Genomic DNA, 16,707 nt, shown 5'->3' on the forward strand with positions numbered 1-16,707 from the left:
CTTAATCGAAATTAAACTAAGATAAATATTAAAAAAAACCTAATTGACTTCGAATCAGCATGTAGTTGGGTCAATCAATTCGTGACTTAAGAGATGGATACCAATGTGTTATATATATATATATATATATATATATATATATATATATATATATATATATAGATGGTTGAAAATTTGAATATAATATCTATCAATGCCGTCCGAACTCAACCCAATTTTGAATATTATATTGATTTCATCGTTTTCTTAGTCAAAATTGATGAAATCTTATATGATCAGATTTGTCGCTGACACAGATGGCTGCTACCAGTCACGAATTTGGATCCTCTGCGAGCATCTCGGTGGCGCCATGGCGGTGCCACGAAACACGAGAGGAGCTCCTCCCATTCTTACGTGGGAGATGAAGCAGCAGGAAACGCCATGTCCGGAATCATTGGGCAGGAAGATGCTGTCCTTGTTACTCATCGACACCCTGTTTGCATCTCTGCTACGAAATCGCCATGAAATTTACTGCACTGCACTACGATCACCTAAAAAGAAACGGTATCCAAAGCAGTCATTTATTTCTACTGCTGCTGCTGCTGTGATCGTCTGCAATTGTGCCTGTGCCTGAGAGAGAGAGAGAGAGAGAGAGAGAGAGAGAGAGAGAGAGAGAGTGTGATGGAGACCATTGAATCAGGTATGGTGGTTCCGGCCGAGGAGACCCCAACACACAGCATCTGGCTCTCCAACCTGGACCTACTGGTGGCTCGCTCCCACACCCCCACCGTCTACTTCTACCCCCCCAGCGCCGCCCGACCGATCGGAGGTTTCTCCTTCGCCGTAGAGGCGCTGAAGGCGGCGCTGGCCAAGGTTCTGGTGCCGTTCTACCCCCTGGCGGGCCGGATCGGGCTGGACCCAGCTGGCAGGGTCGAGATCCAGTGCACCGGGGAGGGCGCCCTCTTCATGGTCGCCCGGTCCGCCTCCGCCATGGACGACGTCCTTGACGACTTCGCTCCTTCGGATACGATAAGGCAGATGCTGGTGCCATCCGTGGAGTCCGGCAACGCTCCTTGCCCCCTTGTCATGGTTCAGGTGATCTTCCCCCCTTTAATTTTTTGTCATTTTTCTTGTCGATTGTTCGCCATGTCCACGGGATCGGCTAAAACCTCAAGCAAATCTACTGCAGGTGATCCTCTTCAAGTGCGGTGGCGTGTGCTTGGGCGTAGCAGTGCATCACACTGCCGCCGACGGGCTCGGCGCGCTTCACTTCGTCAATTCATGGTCCGACATCGCCCGAGGCATCAACGTCTCTGCCCCTCCCTCCCTCGACCGAACCCTCCTCCGTGCCCGGTCACCGCCGACCGTCCTCTTCGACCACGTCGAGTACATTCAAAAGTCAGCAGCCAAGCCGTCCACCGGCAAGGCCCCTTTCGATACCGCCATTCTTAAGCTATCGAAAGAACAGCTACATCTCCTCAAGGGCAGCGGAGGCGGAAAGAAAGGTCTCTCCACCTTCAAAGCAGTGACGGCTCACGTATGGCGGTCAGCATGCAAAGCGCGCAAGCTCGGGGGCGACCAAGAGACGAGGCTCTACATGACGGCTGACGCACGTACCCGCGTCAAGCCGCCGCTTCCCGCAGGCTTTGTGGGCAATGGCATCTTTAGAACATCGGCGGTTGCAAAAGTCGGGGAGATCCTGTCCAATTCGCTGGAGTTCGGGGCCGACAAGATCAACGACGCAACTGTTCGACTAAATGACGACTACATAAGGTCGCTGATAGACTACTTGGAGCTGCAACGAGACGTGAGAGGCCTGCAGAAGGGCTCATGGGTGATTCCCGGCACCGATCTCTGGGTGATCAGCTGGCTGGGGCTGCCTATATATGAGGCTGACTTCGGGTGGGGGAAGCCGGCGATCATGGTGCGCGCGACGCTGCAGTTCAGTGGATTGGTGTACATCATGCACGACTCCGGCGTGGAGGGGGGGCTGTCGCTGGCGGTGGCCATGGAGCCGGAGAACATGCCGCTGTTCAAGCAAGTATTCTACGAGGAACTTGAGGCTCTGAAGCAATCTTAGGCATGATTCTTTTCATCAGCTTTGATTTCTTGGTGTTCTGTTTGAATTTAGAGTGTCAGAATCCGATTAAGTAGAGCTTCCATTCAAATAAGGCCATCTGCAACTCGAGCATTTCTTCTGTGTTGTCGCTTGAAAGCTTGAGTGAATCAATGTCTGTAGTAGTGTCCTTAACTCCTTTCATCGCTACTGTGTGTTTGTGTCAACTGCATTCAGCATTGGACTTCTTGGAGCTGATCTACAGGTGGGCGAAGCCGGCGTTCATGGTGTCGGCGACAGTGTTCTGCGAAGCCAGCATTCATGGTGCCGCTTCTCTTATTGTTCCGTGCCGCGCTGGACATAGAGTTTGGGAGACAAAAGTCCAACAGACGGCGACTCTCTTGTCGTCCTGTTGAACGCTGCTGGTGTACGCTTCGGACGTAGGCTGCAGGGAGAGGACTGGGAGGATCAGGATGACGAGGGAGCGGAGCAGAGCCGCGCCGTCGGTCATGGAAGGGATCAAGCACCTAACGAGATTTGGAAATAAACATTCTTCAGCAACAGCAGAATCGGCCGTGAAATGATTCAGGGGTGATGTGGTGTCCAACACAGATGCGCGCAATGTCGACGTCATCTCTCGCTCACGATATGCGGAATTAAACACGTGGGCACAACAGTCCGATAGTTCCAATTCTCCCACCCGCGTCAATCGCCAACCGCTTCCTCCTTTCAGTGGGTCCCACCCGAGAGGAGTCGCTACCTTCCTGCCCACCAACCAAGGGCCTCGATCTCTCCTTCGTCGTGATATCGCAAGCTGCCACCGTTGGATTTGCGCCCAAAACCGCACGCCGGGGTTTTATATTCACACCCAACCCCATAACTCCGCGTCCTCTTTCGCGGCCAATCTTTGTGAGAGACAGAGCGCGAGAGAGAGGGGCGCTCCGCCGAAACCCTCGTCTCGATCTCGCGGCCCCGATCGCCAATACCGGAGGGTGGAAACCCGATCGCCTCGATCTCGTCTCGTCCCCAATGGCAGACGATCTGGTGGAGGCGAAAAAGCCGGATGGCTGCGACGCCGACGCGACGGTGATCCAGAGGAGGATCGAGTTCCACCCTGCCCGTAAATTCTTCTCACCATCGTCCAATGGGGCTTTCTATCTTGAAACCCTGAACCCCGATTCGGAAACTCCCAGGCCCTCGGCGTGCAATCGGGATCCTCCCGCGGTTTCGGCGCCGTCACTGGGGAGGAGATCGGATGGTGCGGAGGCCTATGAGCATGAAATGGACCCCGAGCTCAGCTCTAGGATCAGGTTTCGTAATATTGTAAGTGCAGTTTTTGGTATGCTGCCGATTCGGGATTCAGAAGTTGTTGATCTTGTAATTTTGGGGAGCGTCTTTCTTGATTGTATGGTACCTACCGCTTGATTGGGCGGTCTATTCGTTTATCTGATGGGAAACAGTTGTAGTCTAATAGTTTCCTTCTTTACATTATCTCTTACTTTTATGTAAACCTCCCAGATTGGCTGTTAGTCTGTTTCCTTTGCTTTTACAATCACATACTATGGGTTTTGAGATTGTAACATCCCGAGTAAAAGCGTGAAAATCTTATAATTTACAGGGTGCTGGATTGGCCAATCTTGGCAACACTTGTTTTCTTAATTCAGTCCTTCAATGCCTGACATACACTGAGCCTTTTGCTGCATATCTACAAAGTGGGAAACATCAAATTTCTTGTGAGTTTTTTTCTCTATCCTCTTTCCTTTTTTCGTTCATTTTTTAGCACCAACATTAATGTTTGCATGAATATCATTAACTTGTATTTTTGTGGAAAATTTCTTGTTTGTCTAATCAGTTCAGGGAAAAGAATATCAGTTTGTAGAAAATAGCCTGACTAATATTTTCATCTGCACTATATATATGTTTACACAGACCAGATTTAGTATACATTCGAATTCCTATTTTTGTTTATTTTTTATTGATTTCAGCTCTGAATTTGCCTTTGTAGGTCAGATAGCTGGATTTTGTGCAATGTGTGCCATTCAGAACCACGTCATGATTGCCCTACAGTCAACTGGAAAGATATTGTCACCTTCTACTCTTGTCAAGAACTTACGTTGTATCCTTATTTGTACACAAAATAATTTTACCTTTCTTGCAGCCCTGTAACAAATATTTTTTTTCTGCCACTGAAAATGATGAATTTAAATTTAGAAAGGGTATGTAGTGAGTTAACAAGTAGTGCTACTGTAACTTAAAGCTGCAAACCTTAACCAGCTGATCAGGCATATCTCGCAATTTTCGTAATTCTAGACAAGAAGATGCACATGAGTACATGGTTAGCTTGCTTGAGTCCATGCACAAATGCTGTTTACCATCTGGAGTCCCTAGTGAGTCCCCTACTGCTTATGAAAAAAGTTTGGTACACAAGATATTTGGTGGCCGACTGAGAAGTCAGGTTGCTCATATAAACCTTCTGTCTATGTACCTGCAATTTTTACAGAATATAGACCTGTCAGTGAATCTTGAATGCTCTATTGCAGGTTAAGTGCATGCAATGTTCCTATTCTTCCAATAAATTTGATCCCTTCCTGGATTTGAGTCTCGAAATAGCAAAGGTTGATTCTTTATGGAAAGCACTAAAACATTTTACTGCTGTGGAACAATTAGATGGAGGGGAAAGACAGTACCAGTGTCAAAACTGCAAAGAGAAAGTTAGGGCCCTCAAACAGCTCACCATTCACAAGGCCCCTTATGTTCTCACTATTCATCTTAAACGTTTTGATTCTTTGTTTCCTGGACAGAAGATTGACACAAAAGTGGATTTTGATCTCACTCTTGATTTAAAACCTTTCATCAGTGATCCACATGTGTGTAAATTCATTAAAATTAGTCAGCCTTTCATCTTGAACATTCTGATGTATGTAAACATCTGATTCTTTGCCTCATCAATCTTTTCAGGAAGATGATTTGAAATACACCCTTTATGGAGTTTTGGTGCATGCTGGCTGGAGTACCGAATCTGGTCATTATTATTGTTATGTTTGTACCTCTAGTGGCATGTGGCATTCTCTTGATGATAACCAGGTTTAGTTTATGTTTTGCTTTGTTTGTTATCATGTTATGTTTATGTTATTATATTTTATCAGTAAATCGTTGAATCTTGACTTCTTAATAAAATCATCAATAATAATATATACAAGCTGAAAATTTATATTTTAGGGTTGCATGAATAATGTGTAATGGATTTATTATGATCACAGGTCCTGGTAGGAATTCTCTTGGATATCTATTACACCATGCTCTGCTCATGTGCCAATGCACCTCACAATACAATATGATCAAAGACACCAATAGAAGGGGGCAAGGGGAAAGATTCCCTTCCTTCAAAATGGAACTTGGAAGATATTATGATAAAACCAAATCATATCCTTAGGTTATATGTGTTAAGCAGAAAAGAGAAAAGACTTAATTATGAGTCATCTGAATTGCTTTTACTGTGATTTTGTCTGAGCAACTGAAAGTTTGGCTTGTTCATGCTTGTATTATTTTAGTTGGTTCTCATGTTGATTCTTTCAAAAATACGATTGCAGGTTTACCAGGTTAGTGAGAAGACTGTCCTAGAGCAGAAGGCCTACATGCTATTTTATGTCCGTGATAGGAGTTCTATAGTAAAGAAATCATCAGAGATGATTCAAAAAGATTGTGTTTCTACTAATCCTCCTGGGAAGAAATTAATTCCTCACTCAGCCTTAGTTATAAAGGGAGCAGTTCTAAATTGTTTGGTGGATGGGAAACTAAGCACCTTGGAATCTAGTTCTGCCATACTTAAAAGTTATCCTATTACTGATTGTCATCCTGATTCTGGAATAGGTTCTTCATCGGATTCCCAGTTACCTGGAGTAGCATTTTTGCGAGAAAATGACAACAACATACAAAATGAAAATGTAGCTCCCCAGAGTGACAGCCAGTTGCTAGGGAGAAAAGCTGCATTATTGCGAGCAAATAGTGATATTATGTCAAATGCATTGCAGCAAGGGAAAAAATCAGCGGATGCAGCATCTTCAAAAGAGTTCATGATGCCTGTTTCCCAGATTATTCAACAGAGGTTGATTGAAGATTCAATCGAACCTGCACGGGACAAGGATTTTGTTGTTATGGTTACCCATGCAAATGATGCCACTGTCACCTCTGAAAGTGATCAAACTAACAGTGGAAAATGTCTTCTTTCTAATGATTGGAATGAAGAGGTGAAGTCAGAAGTGCTCCTCTCTGTGCCAAATAATGCTTCCTGCTCAGACTCTTCTCCTCAGCAACATCATGAGAAGATTCTCAAGCAAATCAATATGCACGAGGTAATTTCAGCATTATCTATCAGATCTGATGCAAGTGCTTTTCCAGGGAACATATTACTCTTTGTTGACCTTGGTTTGTTTTGGCATGTAGAATGATGATGTTGCAATTGCAATTTATCAGAATAATGATGCACTTAGCCAAAAAGGAACAAGTAACGTACCTGCAGATAAAAATCCTCTCAAACTTTTAAACCAGTTGGGATTCATGCAGATGGCATCACATGATAAAACTTCCGTGGAACATCAGGTGGGTTTCCCTTTCTTCATTCCTGATTCTTGTGTGTACAATCTAAACTTTTCCTCTTGTTTGCATATCCAGATTGGTAATGAGAGCAAGAGGTGCTCAACTAACACACAGTGCAATGGGGGCTACCTTAAACTGGAGGAATCTGGAATGACTAATGTATTAAAGGGATGTTCAAGTGGTTTTGTTGAGAAGGAAGTTCTTGACGTAATGAAATCCCAAACAGGACTAAAGCCAAAAAAACATGTAAAACATTCACTAAATGGAATCTATTTTGGCCGCAAGCAACTGTTTCTTTCTTTGTTGAGTGCAGATAAAATCAGGAAAAGAAACAGAAGAAAAAAGCGGCTTTCAATTATGACAAGCTTGCAAAAAAAAGCTGTACCTGATGATGTTAGCTTGAATGATCAGGGCACATCAACCTCTGAGATTGTTAAAAATGTTGTACTTTCTGAGTGTTCTGGTCGAAAGAATTCTCGTGCTAGTTTCAAGAAAAACAGAAGTACCTGCAGTATGAGGAATGATAGTTACTGTAACAGTGAATCTTTGAATATATCAACTGGAGGAATTGGCGGGGACAATGGTAAAGATCGAACACATGATCATCCTGAGCAATCAAGATGGTGTTCCAGCTCCACGGATTATCAGTGTAACTCAAGAGACACAATTTTAGATGACAATGGGCTCCTTCAGCATAATATTATGAAACTACTCATGAGGGGCTTGAACAAAAAAACTGGTACCATCTACATTTCAAATATTTGTTGAATTGCCTCCCTTTTTTCTTGTATTTTTTGTTTGGATTCATGATCTTTGTTACTTCACCTTAAATTTTACACATTGATTAATGCTTTCTTTTATTATGCAGTTGCCAGATGGTATCACCTGGAATCACCAGAGTTCAAAGTACACGGACTTAAAAGTTCAAGAAGTAGCAGGATTGATTATGTGGTGGATGAATGGTAAGTTACTTGTACTGTGTCATGGCTATGGAGATAAATGGTACTAGTACTGCTTTCAAAGCCCATAATTGATAAAATTAAAGCTACTACTGCAGCTGGACGGCCAACTCTTATGCTTGTTTGCCAGCATGTCAAGCCATTTATATTCTATGATTTGGTTGATGTTTCACTAAGGCCTTGTTTTTTTTTTTTGGCATGCGTTGGTATAACATAAAGCTCACTAGGGAAAAAGCCCCACAGTTTGACTGGCATTGGTGCATCCTCATTTGGTTCATATCTATGCCGTAAGAAATGGCTTACCAGTTAGGACAATTTTCTTACACAAAGCTTAATGCGACAAGGATTGCATGGCTTACCATGAGATTCTGCCATTCCGTGACCAAGCACCAGCCTTGAGATGGCAATCTTCTGCTATAGTTATTATGCCAATTATCTGTTGCCAAATTCATCTTGAAAAATACTTCTCTCTATATTGTAGTGTTTATAGTACCTACGTGTACATAGATTATCTGAACTGGAAATCTTTGGCTTGCACAGGAGGTTAGATTCTCCTTCTTACTACTGCCAATGACAAATTGTTGTTTATAACACCAACATTACCAATTGCTCTGAGTGCCATTATTTATTTTTCTTCCCATGGATTTTGGTGTCATTTGATCCATAAACTATCTCAGGAATGAGGAGTACTGTCAAGGCAGGAGGAAGAAGGCAAAGAAGTCTAAAGAATCAAATGGTGGCCAAAACGAGTTCCAGGAGATGACCAATGTAAAACAACAAGAAAGATCCAAAGTGAAGAAACAGAGGTTGCTGAGTATTATTCCGTTCAGGATATGATGGCAAAAATGAAATTGCTGTTCTCTTAGTTTTTGGTATTCTTTTTTGCCAAACGAGAACGGAGGAGATTATGGTCATTTCTCTTCTCTTCTTTTCCCTTCTCCTTACAGCTTTGGCTTGTAAAAGAACTAATTTATCTGAGTAGAAAGCTATGACAAATTAATACTCGTCTGATTACTTTTCCCCAATGTTTGTTTTATTCTAAAACAAAGCATGCACATATGTAAGTCGAGCTCAGTAACAGACTTTTCATCAATCATTGTTCTAATTTTTTGGATTGGGTTTTCATTTATATTACATGTCGGATTTTCGTTATCCAGTGTTTTTGGAGACATCAATCTTTCTTTTACCGATATATTTTTGTTTTTTAAGAACGAGATTAGGTTGTTAGATTAAGTGTTTTTTGTTTTTCATGAAGGATAGATAGATGATGAAAATCTTAGTTATCTTATGATCATCTATCAAAATCTTAGTTAAACTAACTAATATGTTAAATAAAATTTTGAACCCCTCTCAACATTTTGAAAAATGAATGGATTGTCAAAATATGACCAAATAGGTTCATAATAGAAAGACTAGAGTAGAGTAGAAATAGGAAATGCAAGAATAAAAACCACCAGCCAACCGTATTGGAATCTGATATTGATGCTGTCCTACAATCTTTTTCATTTCAGATTAAAACTAAGAATCGAGCATAATCGAGCTTTCACAGCACACACAACTTTCTCTAAGCTTATTTAACATGTGGACTACTCCACAAGATCTTTCAACCCAAACCGATTTATTAGTCTTTCTCACTCACTACTTATCCAACATCTAAACTAGCCTATGAGATCTTTCAGCCGATGGTGTAAGATGGAGATGGCAAGTTAATAACCGTGCTCTTTATCTTTGTCATCATATTGATGCTGTTAGTTATGCCTTGCGATCCAATGCCGCTTTCTTTCAAACCCTGCAGAAATCAAAGATACCACCACAATCAACTACTTTATGTTAACTCCAACATCAAAAGAGTTGCTTATTACCTGGAAAGGGAAATGGTCAGGTCCTCGAGCTGGTGCCGAATTTATCTGAACTGTTCCTGTCTCCATAGCATCACTGATCATTATCGCTTTGTTGATGTCCTTTGTGAACACACATCCCTACGACAAATACATCGACTACAATTTAGCTAAACTAAAATCTAGGAATGCACTAAAGTAAGTATATGATATCTAATTAATTTGATATAGCAATCTACTAGACTATGGCTATTGTTTTTGGAATGCACTAAAAAAAATCTATGATTCTTGTACATTTCACTCTGAATGAAGTAGGCTTAGAACTAATTTGGTGTCAATAGGATCTCGAAACAGCATTACCTGGAGGCCAAAGTTGCTGGCATTACAATGATGAATACCTTCCTCGACAGAGCTGATTCTAATCACAGGCAGCACAGGTCCAAACGGTTCCTCCCAAGCAATCCTCATATCAGGTCTGACATGATCGAGCAGCAATGGCCAAATGAGATTTCCTTCCCTCCGGTACTCCTGGCAAAATGTGGCTCCTTTCTGCTTGGCATCCATAACCAAACCTTGTATAAAATTTGCAGAAGATTCCGACACAACTGGAGTGATGTCACAGTTCTCCTCTGGTGGACCAATAGTTAGATTTGCCATTTTCGCTTTCACCTTCTCTACAACAGCATCAGCTACTGATTCCATGATTAGAACTACTTTGACTGCTGTACATCTTTGACCACTGTGATGGACAAAAGTAAAAACAATTCACATTCTGCTGAAATAAATTCCACATCAAACTAAAACCGCAATGTGACGGTGTACTCATCTCTTCTAAATCTCTATCTAAATCCTCCCCCCCGCAGATAATAGAGATGAGAAGTTAAAGAAATCATATAAAAGTCGATCTCAGTAAATATTTATATGGGACTCTGTTACAAGACCTGTAAGAGTAACCTCCTTTCACTATATTTGCGGTAACCAAGTCAAGATCAGCATCTTCAAGCACGATGCATGCGTCTTTGCCTCCAAGTTCCATCTGCAAAGGGATCATTCCAGCTTTCTTTGAAATGGCAATCCCAGTATCACCTCCAGTAAAGCTGTGATAAGAAGCAAATAATTTTTATAATCATGGCCTTTAGGAGACGAACAAGGCATAAAAAGATACAACCTCGTAAGATAGTACCTCCAGGTATGCTATTACCTTATACAATTTACTCCAGGGTGCATCGTTAAAAAATCGCCTATTTCAGATCCTTTGCCAGTGACACAGCTGATCAGGCCTTTCGGAAAACCAGCAAGGTGAAAACAGTGTATCATGTGAAGAGCAGCCACTGCACCCTGGCCACGAAAGGACAGATAAAAGTTGTTTCATACAATTTCCAAGATCAAAGACATGAATTTTGAGAATATCTTGCTGATTGTATAAGTGGAGCATTTAGATTTAATTTACATACCTGAGTAGGAGGCTTGAGCACGAGGGCATTGCCGGCAATTAATGCAGGGGCAATTTTGGAGACTGCTAAGTTTACAGGATAGTTGAAAGGAGGGATAGCTAACACAACACCAAGAGGGATCTAGAACAAAACAAACTCAAAATCAGATTGCAGTATATTTCCCAATGTAGATTATATAAAATCGCAGTTGTAGCTCAGTTCGGAGAGCTTCGGGTTGAAGATCTCCATATCATCTTTTATCCATATTTACTGCAATTGTCCTGTTGTAGTAGATATTTTTTTGTGTTTTTCCCGTTGATTTTGAAATTTTGTTCCTTATATGAAATGTGTTTACTAGCCTTTGATCCATTGCAGGTGCAGAACTTCGGAAAAAGGCTGTTCATTGCAACTCACCTTAAGGTGAAGACAGCACTTCTGTGATTTTGCAATAAATGATAGCTTTCTATCGGGGGGTGTGCCTTGGTATGCCGGTAAGATTGCTCCTTTGTTACTTGAGAAAACATGATTTGAGGCATAAAAACAGTCTCGCTGTATTTAAGTGTAAAGGTGCATATATTGATCCTTCCCAAACCTCACATCAGCGGGAGTCTCATGCATCGGATACGTCCTTTTTATGACAACTTTCTATTGCATCACATCTTAAGTTATATGCAAGATTAAATCTATATAATCAAGGATGCTATAATTGCACATCCATGGATCAAACATTGCATAGGGTAAGGTGACCCCTATAGTTTCTTGCCCATTCAACTAATGAAAATGCTCTTTCTAGTATTTCTCAAAAAATCTTTTTTATATGTTATATGTACAAAGTGAAATATCTCTCTAGTTTAAGAAGTAGAAGAAAATGGTAAATCAACTTAGATTGAAGAAACAATTGGCGATCTAGAGTAACGAAGCAACTACAGAGTTTTCAGGGCTAATTACATATTACCCCCTATAGTTAGACCTCTTTAGCATCTTAGTCCCTAGACTTAAAAAATTTTCATTGAAATCTCTATAATTATAAAAGTGAAACATCTAACTCCATTTATCATAACGTCGTCGGTTTTACTGATAGAAACACAAAATCAATGGGCAAAAGAATAATTCCTAACGTCTCAATTATATTTTTGGTGGTGGCAGACGATGGCGCCGTTGCAGGCCGTAGGTGGCTGTTGTGGATGAGGAGGAAGAGTGACGACGAGAGATTAGACAAAGAGAAGGGGAAGAGGACGACACAGATGTCGACGCTCTACAGCTGTATAGGCCTAACGTAGATGCAAAGTGACGAAAGGATTGCTCGGCATCTACATCGGCGCCAACGCAAATGCAAATACAAACGTCGTCGCTCTGTATCTGTGTCGGCATCGTTGCAGTTGCCGAGCAACGTCGATAGATGCAGAACGTCAACATCTGCATCGTCCTCTTCCTCCTCTCTCTTCGCCTCATCTCTCATTATCACTCTCCCTCATCCATAACAGCCACCAGCGACGTCGCTGTCTGCTACCACCAAAAACGTAACTGGAATGTTGAAATTACTTTTTTGCTCATCGTTTTCTTGTTTTCGTCGGTAACACCGACGACATTAGGATAAATGGAGCTAGATGTTTCACTTTCATAACTATAAGAATTTCAATATAAATTATTTAAGTCTAGGAATCGGGGTGTCAAAGAGATCTAACTACAAAAAGTAAGCTATAATTAGCCCGAGTTTTTAAGTTATCATACCCAAAGTAGGATGAAGAATATCCTGATTTATTCAAAGAAGTACAAGAGTTTGTGGATAAGATATTTAACAAACTGAATAGAAAGATCGATACAGCCAATAATTAACCACATACAAAAACAACAAAAAGCTTTCCTAAGTATTTCCTATTAGCCTTATAACTCTTCCATTTTTTACACCCACTGTGCTTCCTTTTTCAAATGTAATCATCCTAAACAAAGAAAATCATAAAATAAAATATTTTATCAATACACATGCAAAATTATGTTCTCCTCATCTACATTTATTTTTGAAGTCCAAGGAACTTTTTTATTTTCCTACTAACTTTTACTGCATTTCTTTATGGATGATACACTAATGACTAGGAGATTGATTCAAATCATCAACTGTTGTATAGCCAACTTTGGTTACTAAAATCGTTTCAAACATATTCAACTTCATGAAGGTGAAAAACTCAAAAATATATCAGGACAAGTTTTGTTTACAACCTATATCAGGACAAGTTTTGTTAAAGATGTCCTTGCATTATGTCTTATTCCTTCTCATTGCTGAATAGTTACGAACACCAACAAGAACAAGAAAGAAAATAAAGACGATCACCTTGGAACTGAGGCAGTACTTGCTGCGCTCATTACCAGGAAAACTATCCGAGACCAGGAGCTTGCCCTCTCCGAGAATCCTAACTCCATCCTCTGCGGTGTATGATATCAGATCCCCCGACCTTACCACCTTCATATTAGCCACTCAACACAAATTAAACCAAGATCGATAGATACACGGCAATAAATGAGAAGAGTCTACTACCTCAGTGACAGCATCCTTTGCAGGCTTGGCGATCTCTTTGACAAGGCACTCGGCTATGGGGTTCTTGTGCTCTTTGAGGATCGCAGCCGCCTTGTGGAGAAACTCCGCCCGTTTCCACAGCGGCGTCCGCGCCCACAACTTTTGTGCTGCCTTTGCAGCGTCCATCACATTGTTCACCTCCTCTTGCGTACATGCTGGTTCAAACACCCGGCCAATCAACAGTAAAAGAAAAAGAACAAGAACAAACATTAAAAACCTCATCACCAAAGCTTGAAATAAAGCACAATTAGATGGGCCAATTATCTCTATATTTCATCAAGAGGGAAAAAGAGTTCAACTAAAGCTTGAAACAACAGCTCTTTGTTTCGAAGGTCATAGAAGAAAGATTCGAGTGGCGGTGGTAGTGAGGGTAGCAACGAAGGGCTGGCAGGGCTGATGAGGAACTGAGAGCATGAGTAGCTGAAACAAACTCGGAAAATGAAGCTGTGAGCAGTCATGGTCTTCAATATCCCCTTGATATCGAGGATGCCCTCGATGACTGGGATCACTCCGCGTTCATTGCAGGCGATGTTCTCGCCGCCGCCTTGACAGCATGCATCCTAAAGCGTATGAATCTGTACTGACAAATTACAGACCTGATCCCCCAAAAAAGATCAATTTTTTAGGGGAAAACTCCAGTAAAGATTCCATTTCTTGGTGAATTTCCAGTCTCCGAATACCAAAAGGCTGAAATTACATCAGAAAATTGGAAGAGTTTCCAGGGATTCCGAACGTTGTTGGTTGCTATAACACATAAAGATCACTTTTTTTTCCCCCCCCTCTAATCGAACACGACCAGATCACCCACCGAAGAAGAAGAAAAAGCTAAAAGAACTAAAATTTCTGCTCCAAACAAGCAGCTTCGAGAACTAGGGACAAAGAATTCCATCACCTTGGACCTTGTACTGAGGCGTCCTGGTGGTGGGATTGATGATGGAAACAGACTTCCCGGAGGCGGACTTCTTCCACTCCCCGTCGGCATAGTACTTGTAGACCTCCCCGTCGATGATCTCCGCGAACACACCCGTTCCCGCCATGACCGTCGAATTCTGTCCCCTTCCCTTCTTCCACCACCACCGTTCTCAGCGCCGCGCGAAAGCAGACAGGAGGCGAGCAAGCGGCCGACAAACGAGTGCTGGAGCAGCAGCAGCAGCGGTCGGGGGAGGCGACCGACGGACGAGGAGGCTTATTATAAAGCAGCGAGGGGCTAATTATTAAATATTTTTTTAATTTTTATTAAAAGATTGAACTTTTTCACTTGCTGATTAAAAAAATGACTAGATTTAATATAATATAACTAAATCTACCATATACAATTATTATTGGTATTTATTATTTATTTCACATTAATTAGATGGTGAAGGTGCAAACTTCGAGGGAGTCCAAATTCTTTATTATTCTTACCGTTAATAATATTTAGTATTTAGATTCTTTATATTTTAAAAAAATATATTATTTTATTATTAAAAAATATTTAAATTTATTTATTCTAATATCATCGATTTTATTAAGAAAAATATGAAAACAAAATATGAAAAGATAATTTTAACGTTCTAGTTGATGATGATAGATAATGTCGGTGGTGACGGACAATAATACCGTTAAAACTATTATGCATCTACGTTGATGTTTGCGCAATTGCTACTGTGGATGAGGAGAGTGATAGTAAAAGGTGAGGGTTATTCTACATCTACGTTGATGTTTGCGTAATTGAGGAGAGTGATAGTAAAAGGTGAGGATTATTCTACATCTACGTTGATGTTTGCGTAATTGCTACTGTGGATGAGGAGAGTGAAAGTAAGAGGTAAGGGTTACTCTGCATCTATGTGACGTTGATGTAGTTGTCAAATGGCTCTCACATCTTGTTGTCGCTCTCCTCGTATATAATAGTCATCCGTAGCTCTCAACGACGATGTCGTCTGCCATCATCAACGTCATCCGTTACCATCAATTAGAATATTAAAATTATTATTTTATATTTTATTTTTATATTTTCGTTGATAAAACATCGATGATATTATGGTAAATGGATCTAAATGTTTCACTTTCGTAATTATAGGGATGTCAATATAATCTTTTAAAATATTGAGATTAGAATACGAAAGATAACTAATTAGTCGATACATTTTATTCCATTCACAAACTGTCCGTCCTTTAGGATTTTGGACCTCTCACGAGTCTCAATATATCAATTTATGGAAAACGTTATAAGCTTGTTTGTGGGTAGGTTTTTAGAGAGTTTCTTTCCTCATCGGAGACTGCTGCTGATGGAGATGCCTTTGGTTTCTTTTCTGGCCATGAAGAGGAGTAGTACAGCGAGGTAATGATCAAGCAATGGCTCAACAGAGTGTATTATTAGTTCAGCTACTAGTGTTATGAACCCAATGGGGGTTATGAATGCATCAGTAGTTTTGCAGATCAGATCAATGCTACAATTCACATGGGTTTTAAAGAAGATTCTCTTGGAAAAGTATGCAAGAATATCCTAAGAATTATACTGCTTTTGAAGGACAGTCAATGTTGGATTTGTACTTTTCTGATTCTTCTTACATCATAAAGCTTAGCATATTCCAGATTGGCTTTGTTCTACCTTCTCTGATTACCAAGTAAATTACCATACTAATTCATAGCGATGCTTTCAAGTCTCTTGCCACATTGATATTTAAGAACAAAAGAGACTTGATGCATGGATATTTAATTCTCATGATTGGGTTGGATGCTTGACAATGTCATCTGTTGCTAATGGTGGTTCACTGCAAGCTATATATGCCATGCCCAACCACAGAGAAAACAGAGAAAGAGATGCACTTGTGGTAGGAGATGAAGAACATGTGGATGATGGGCTCTCTTGTTATCCCAATCAAAAGTGGATGGCATATCTTTTGAAAGATGGGTGACTCCACATTTTGCATCCACCACTAGATTGCAAGGACCAGGAATTGGTGGTGTTTATATGGTCATATCAGAAGCTAATATTTTCTGGAAGAACAATCTTTCATGTTCTTAAGCTCCCACAGTAATCATATCTTTTCCCTGTGTTACACATTAAAAGGGGAAAAAAGAGGTTTGATATGAGCATTCTGTATGCTGGTAAGAGTCATTCTCTAACATAATCTCTGCACACAAAACTGTTAAATGTAATTAGGAAATTGAAATGAATCTTGACATCGAAATACCTGTATCTGTAGATAGATGATGTGTGCTGATGATGACAAGAAGGAGGTGAAAGGCAAACAAGGGAGATGGCTGATGGAAAGAAGATGAAGTCAGCTTA

General features: G+C 41.0%; 3 protein-coding genes across 4 annotated transcripts; 2 read left to right on the forward strand and 1 right to left on the reverse strand.

Annotated features, from left to right (window-relative positions):
* The first annotated feature begins 381 nt into the window (after positions 1-381).
* On the forward strand, positions 382-2,262 carry LOC108953190 (putrescine hydroxycinnamoyltransferase 1-like). Its single transcript, XM_065155938.1, has 2 exons — positions 382-1,074; positions 1,169-2,262. Exons 1-2 carry the CDS (start codon positions 661-663, stop codon positions 2,057-2,059), a joined length of 1,305 nt encoding a protein of 434 aa, XP_065012010.1. The 5' UTR covers positions 382-660; the 3' UTR covers positions 2,060-2,262.
* Positions 2,263-2,375: 113 nt separating this feature from the next.
* On the forward strand, positions 2,376-11,814 carry LOC103986766 (uncharacterized). 2 transcript variants are annotated; one of them, XR_010497518.1, is made up of 12 exons: positions 2,376-3,358; positions 3,654-3,768; positions 4,041-4,151; positions 4,318-4,490; positions 4,576-4,902; positions 4,994-5,119; positions 5,626-6,387; positions 6,479-6,634; positions 6,707-7,370; positions 7,500-7,593; positions 8,268-8,500; positions 11,237-11,814. XR_010497518.1 is itself a non-coding variant. In XM_009404859.3 (11 exons), the coding sequence occupies exons 1-11, from the start codon at positions 3,065-3,067 to the stop codon at positions 8,425-8,427; spliced, it is 2,982 nt and encodes a 993-aa protein (XP_009403134.2). In that variant the 5' UTR covers positions 2,376-3,064; the 3' UTR covers positions 8,428-8,645. The 2 variants fall into 2 exon arrangements, 1 of the variants encoding a protein (XP_009403134.2); XM_009404859.3 differs by lacking the exon at positions 11,237-11,814 and having other exon boundaries at positions 8,268-8,645.
* On the reverse strand, positions 9,027-14,603 carry LOC135641002 (NADP-dependent glyceraldehyde-3-phosphate dehydrogenase-like). The gene is made up of 9 exons (XM_065155937.1): positions 14,326-14,603; positions 13,395-13,588; positions 13,191-13,319; positions 10,883-11,002; positions 10,630-10,766; positions 10,370-10,525; positions 9,789-10,167; positions 9,453-9,569; positions 9,027-9,379 (listed from the first exon to the last, which is right to left on the reverse strand). The coding sequence occupies exons 1-9, from the start codon at positions 14,468-14,470 to the stop codon at positions 9,266-9,268; spliced, it is 1,491 nt and encodes a 496-aa protein (XP_065012009.1). The 5' UTR covers positions 14,471-14,603; the 3' UTR covers positions 9,027-9,265.
* Between the last annotated feature and the right edge of the window lie 2,104 nt (positions 14,604-16,707).

This window comes from Musa acuminata, chromosome BXJ3-6, assembly GCF_036884655.1.
Source record: "Musa acuminata AAA Group cultivar baxijiao chromosome BXJ3-6, Cavendish_Baxijiao_AAA, whole genome shotgun sequence".
NCBI lineage: Eukaryota > Viridiplantae > Streptophyta > Magnoliopsida > Zingiberales > Musaceae > Musa > Musa acuminata.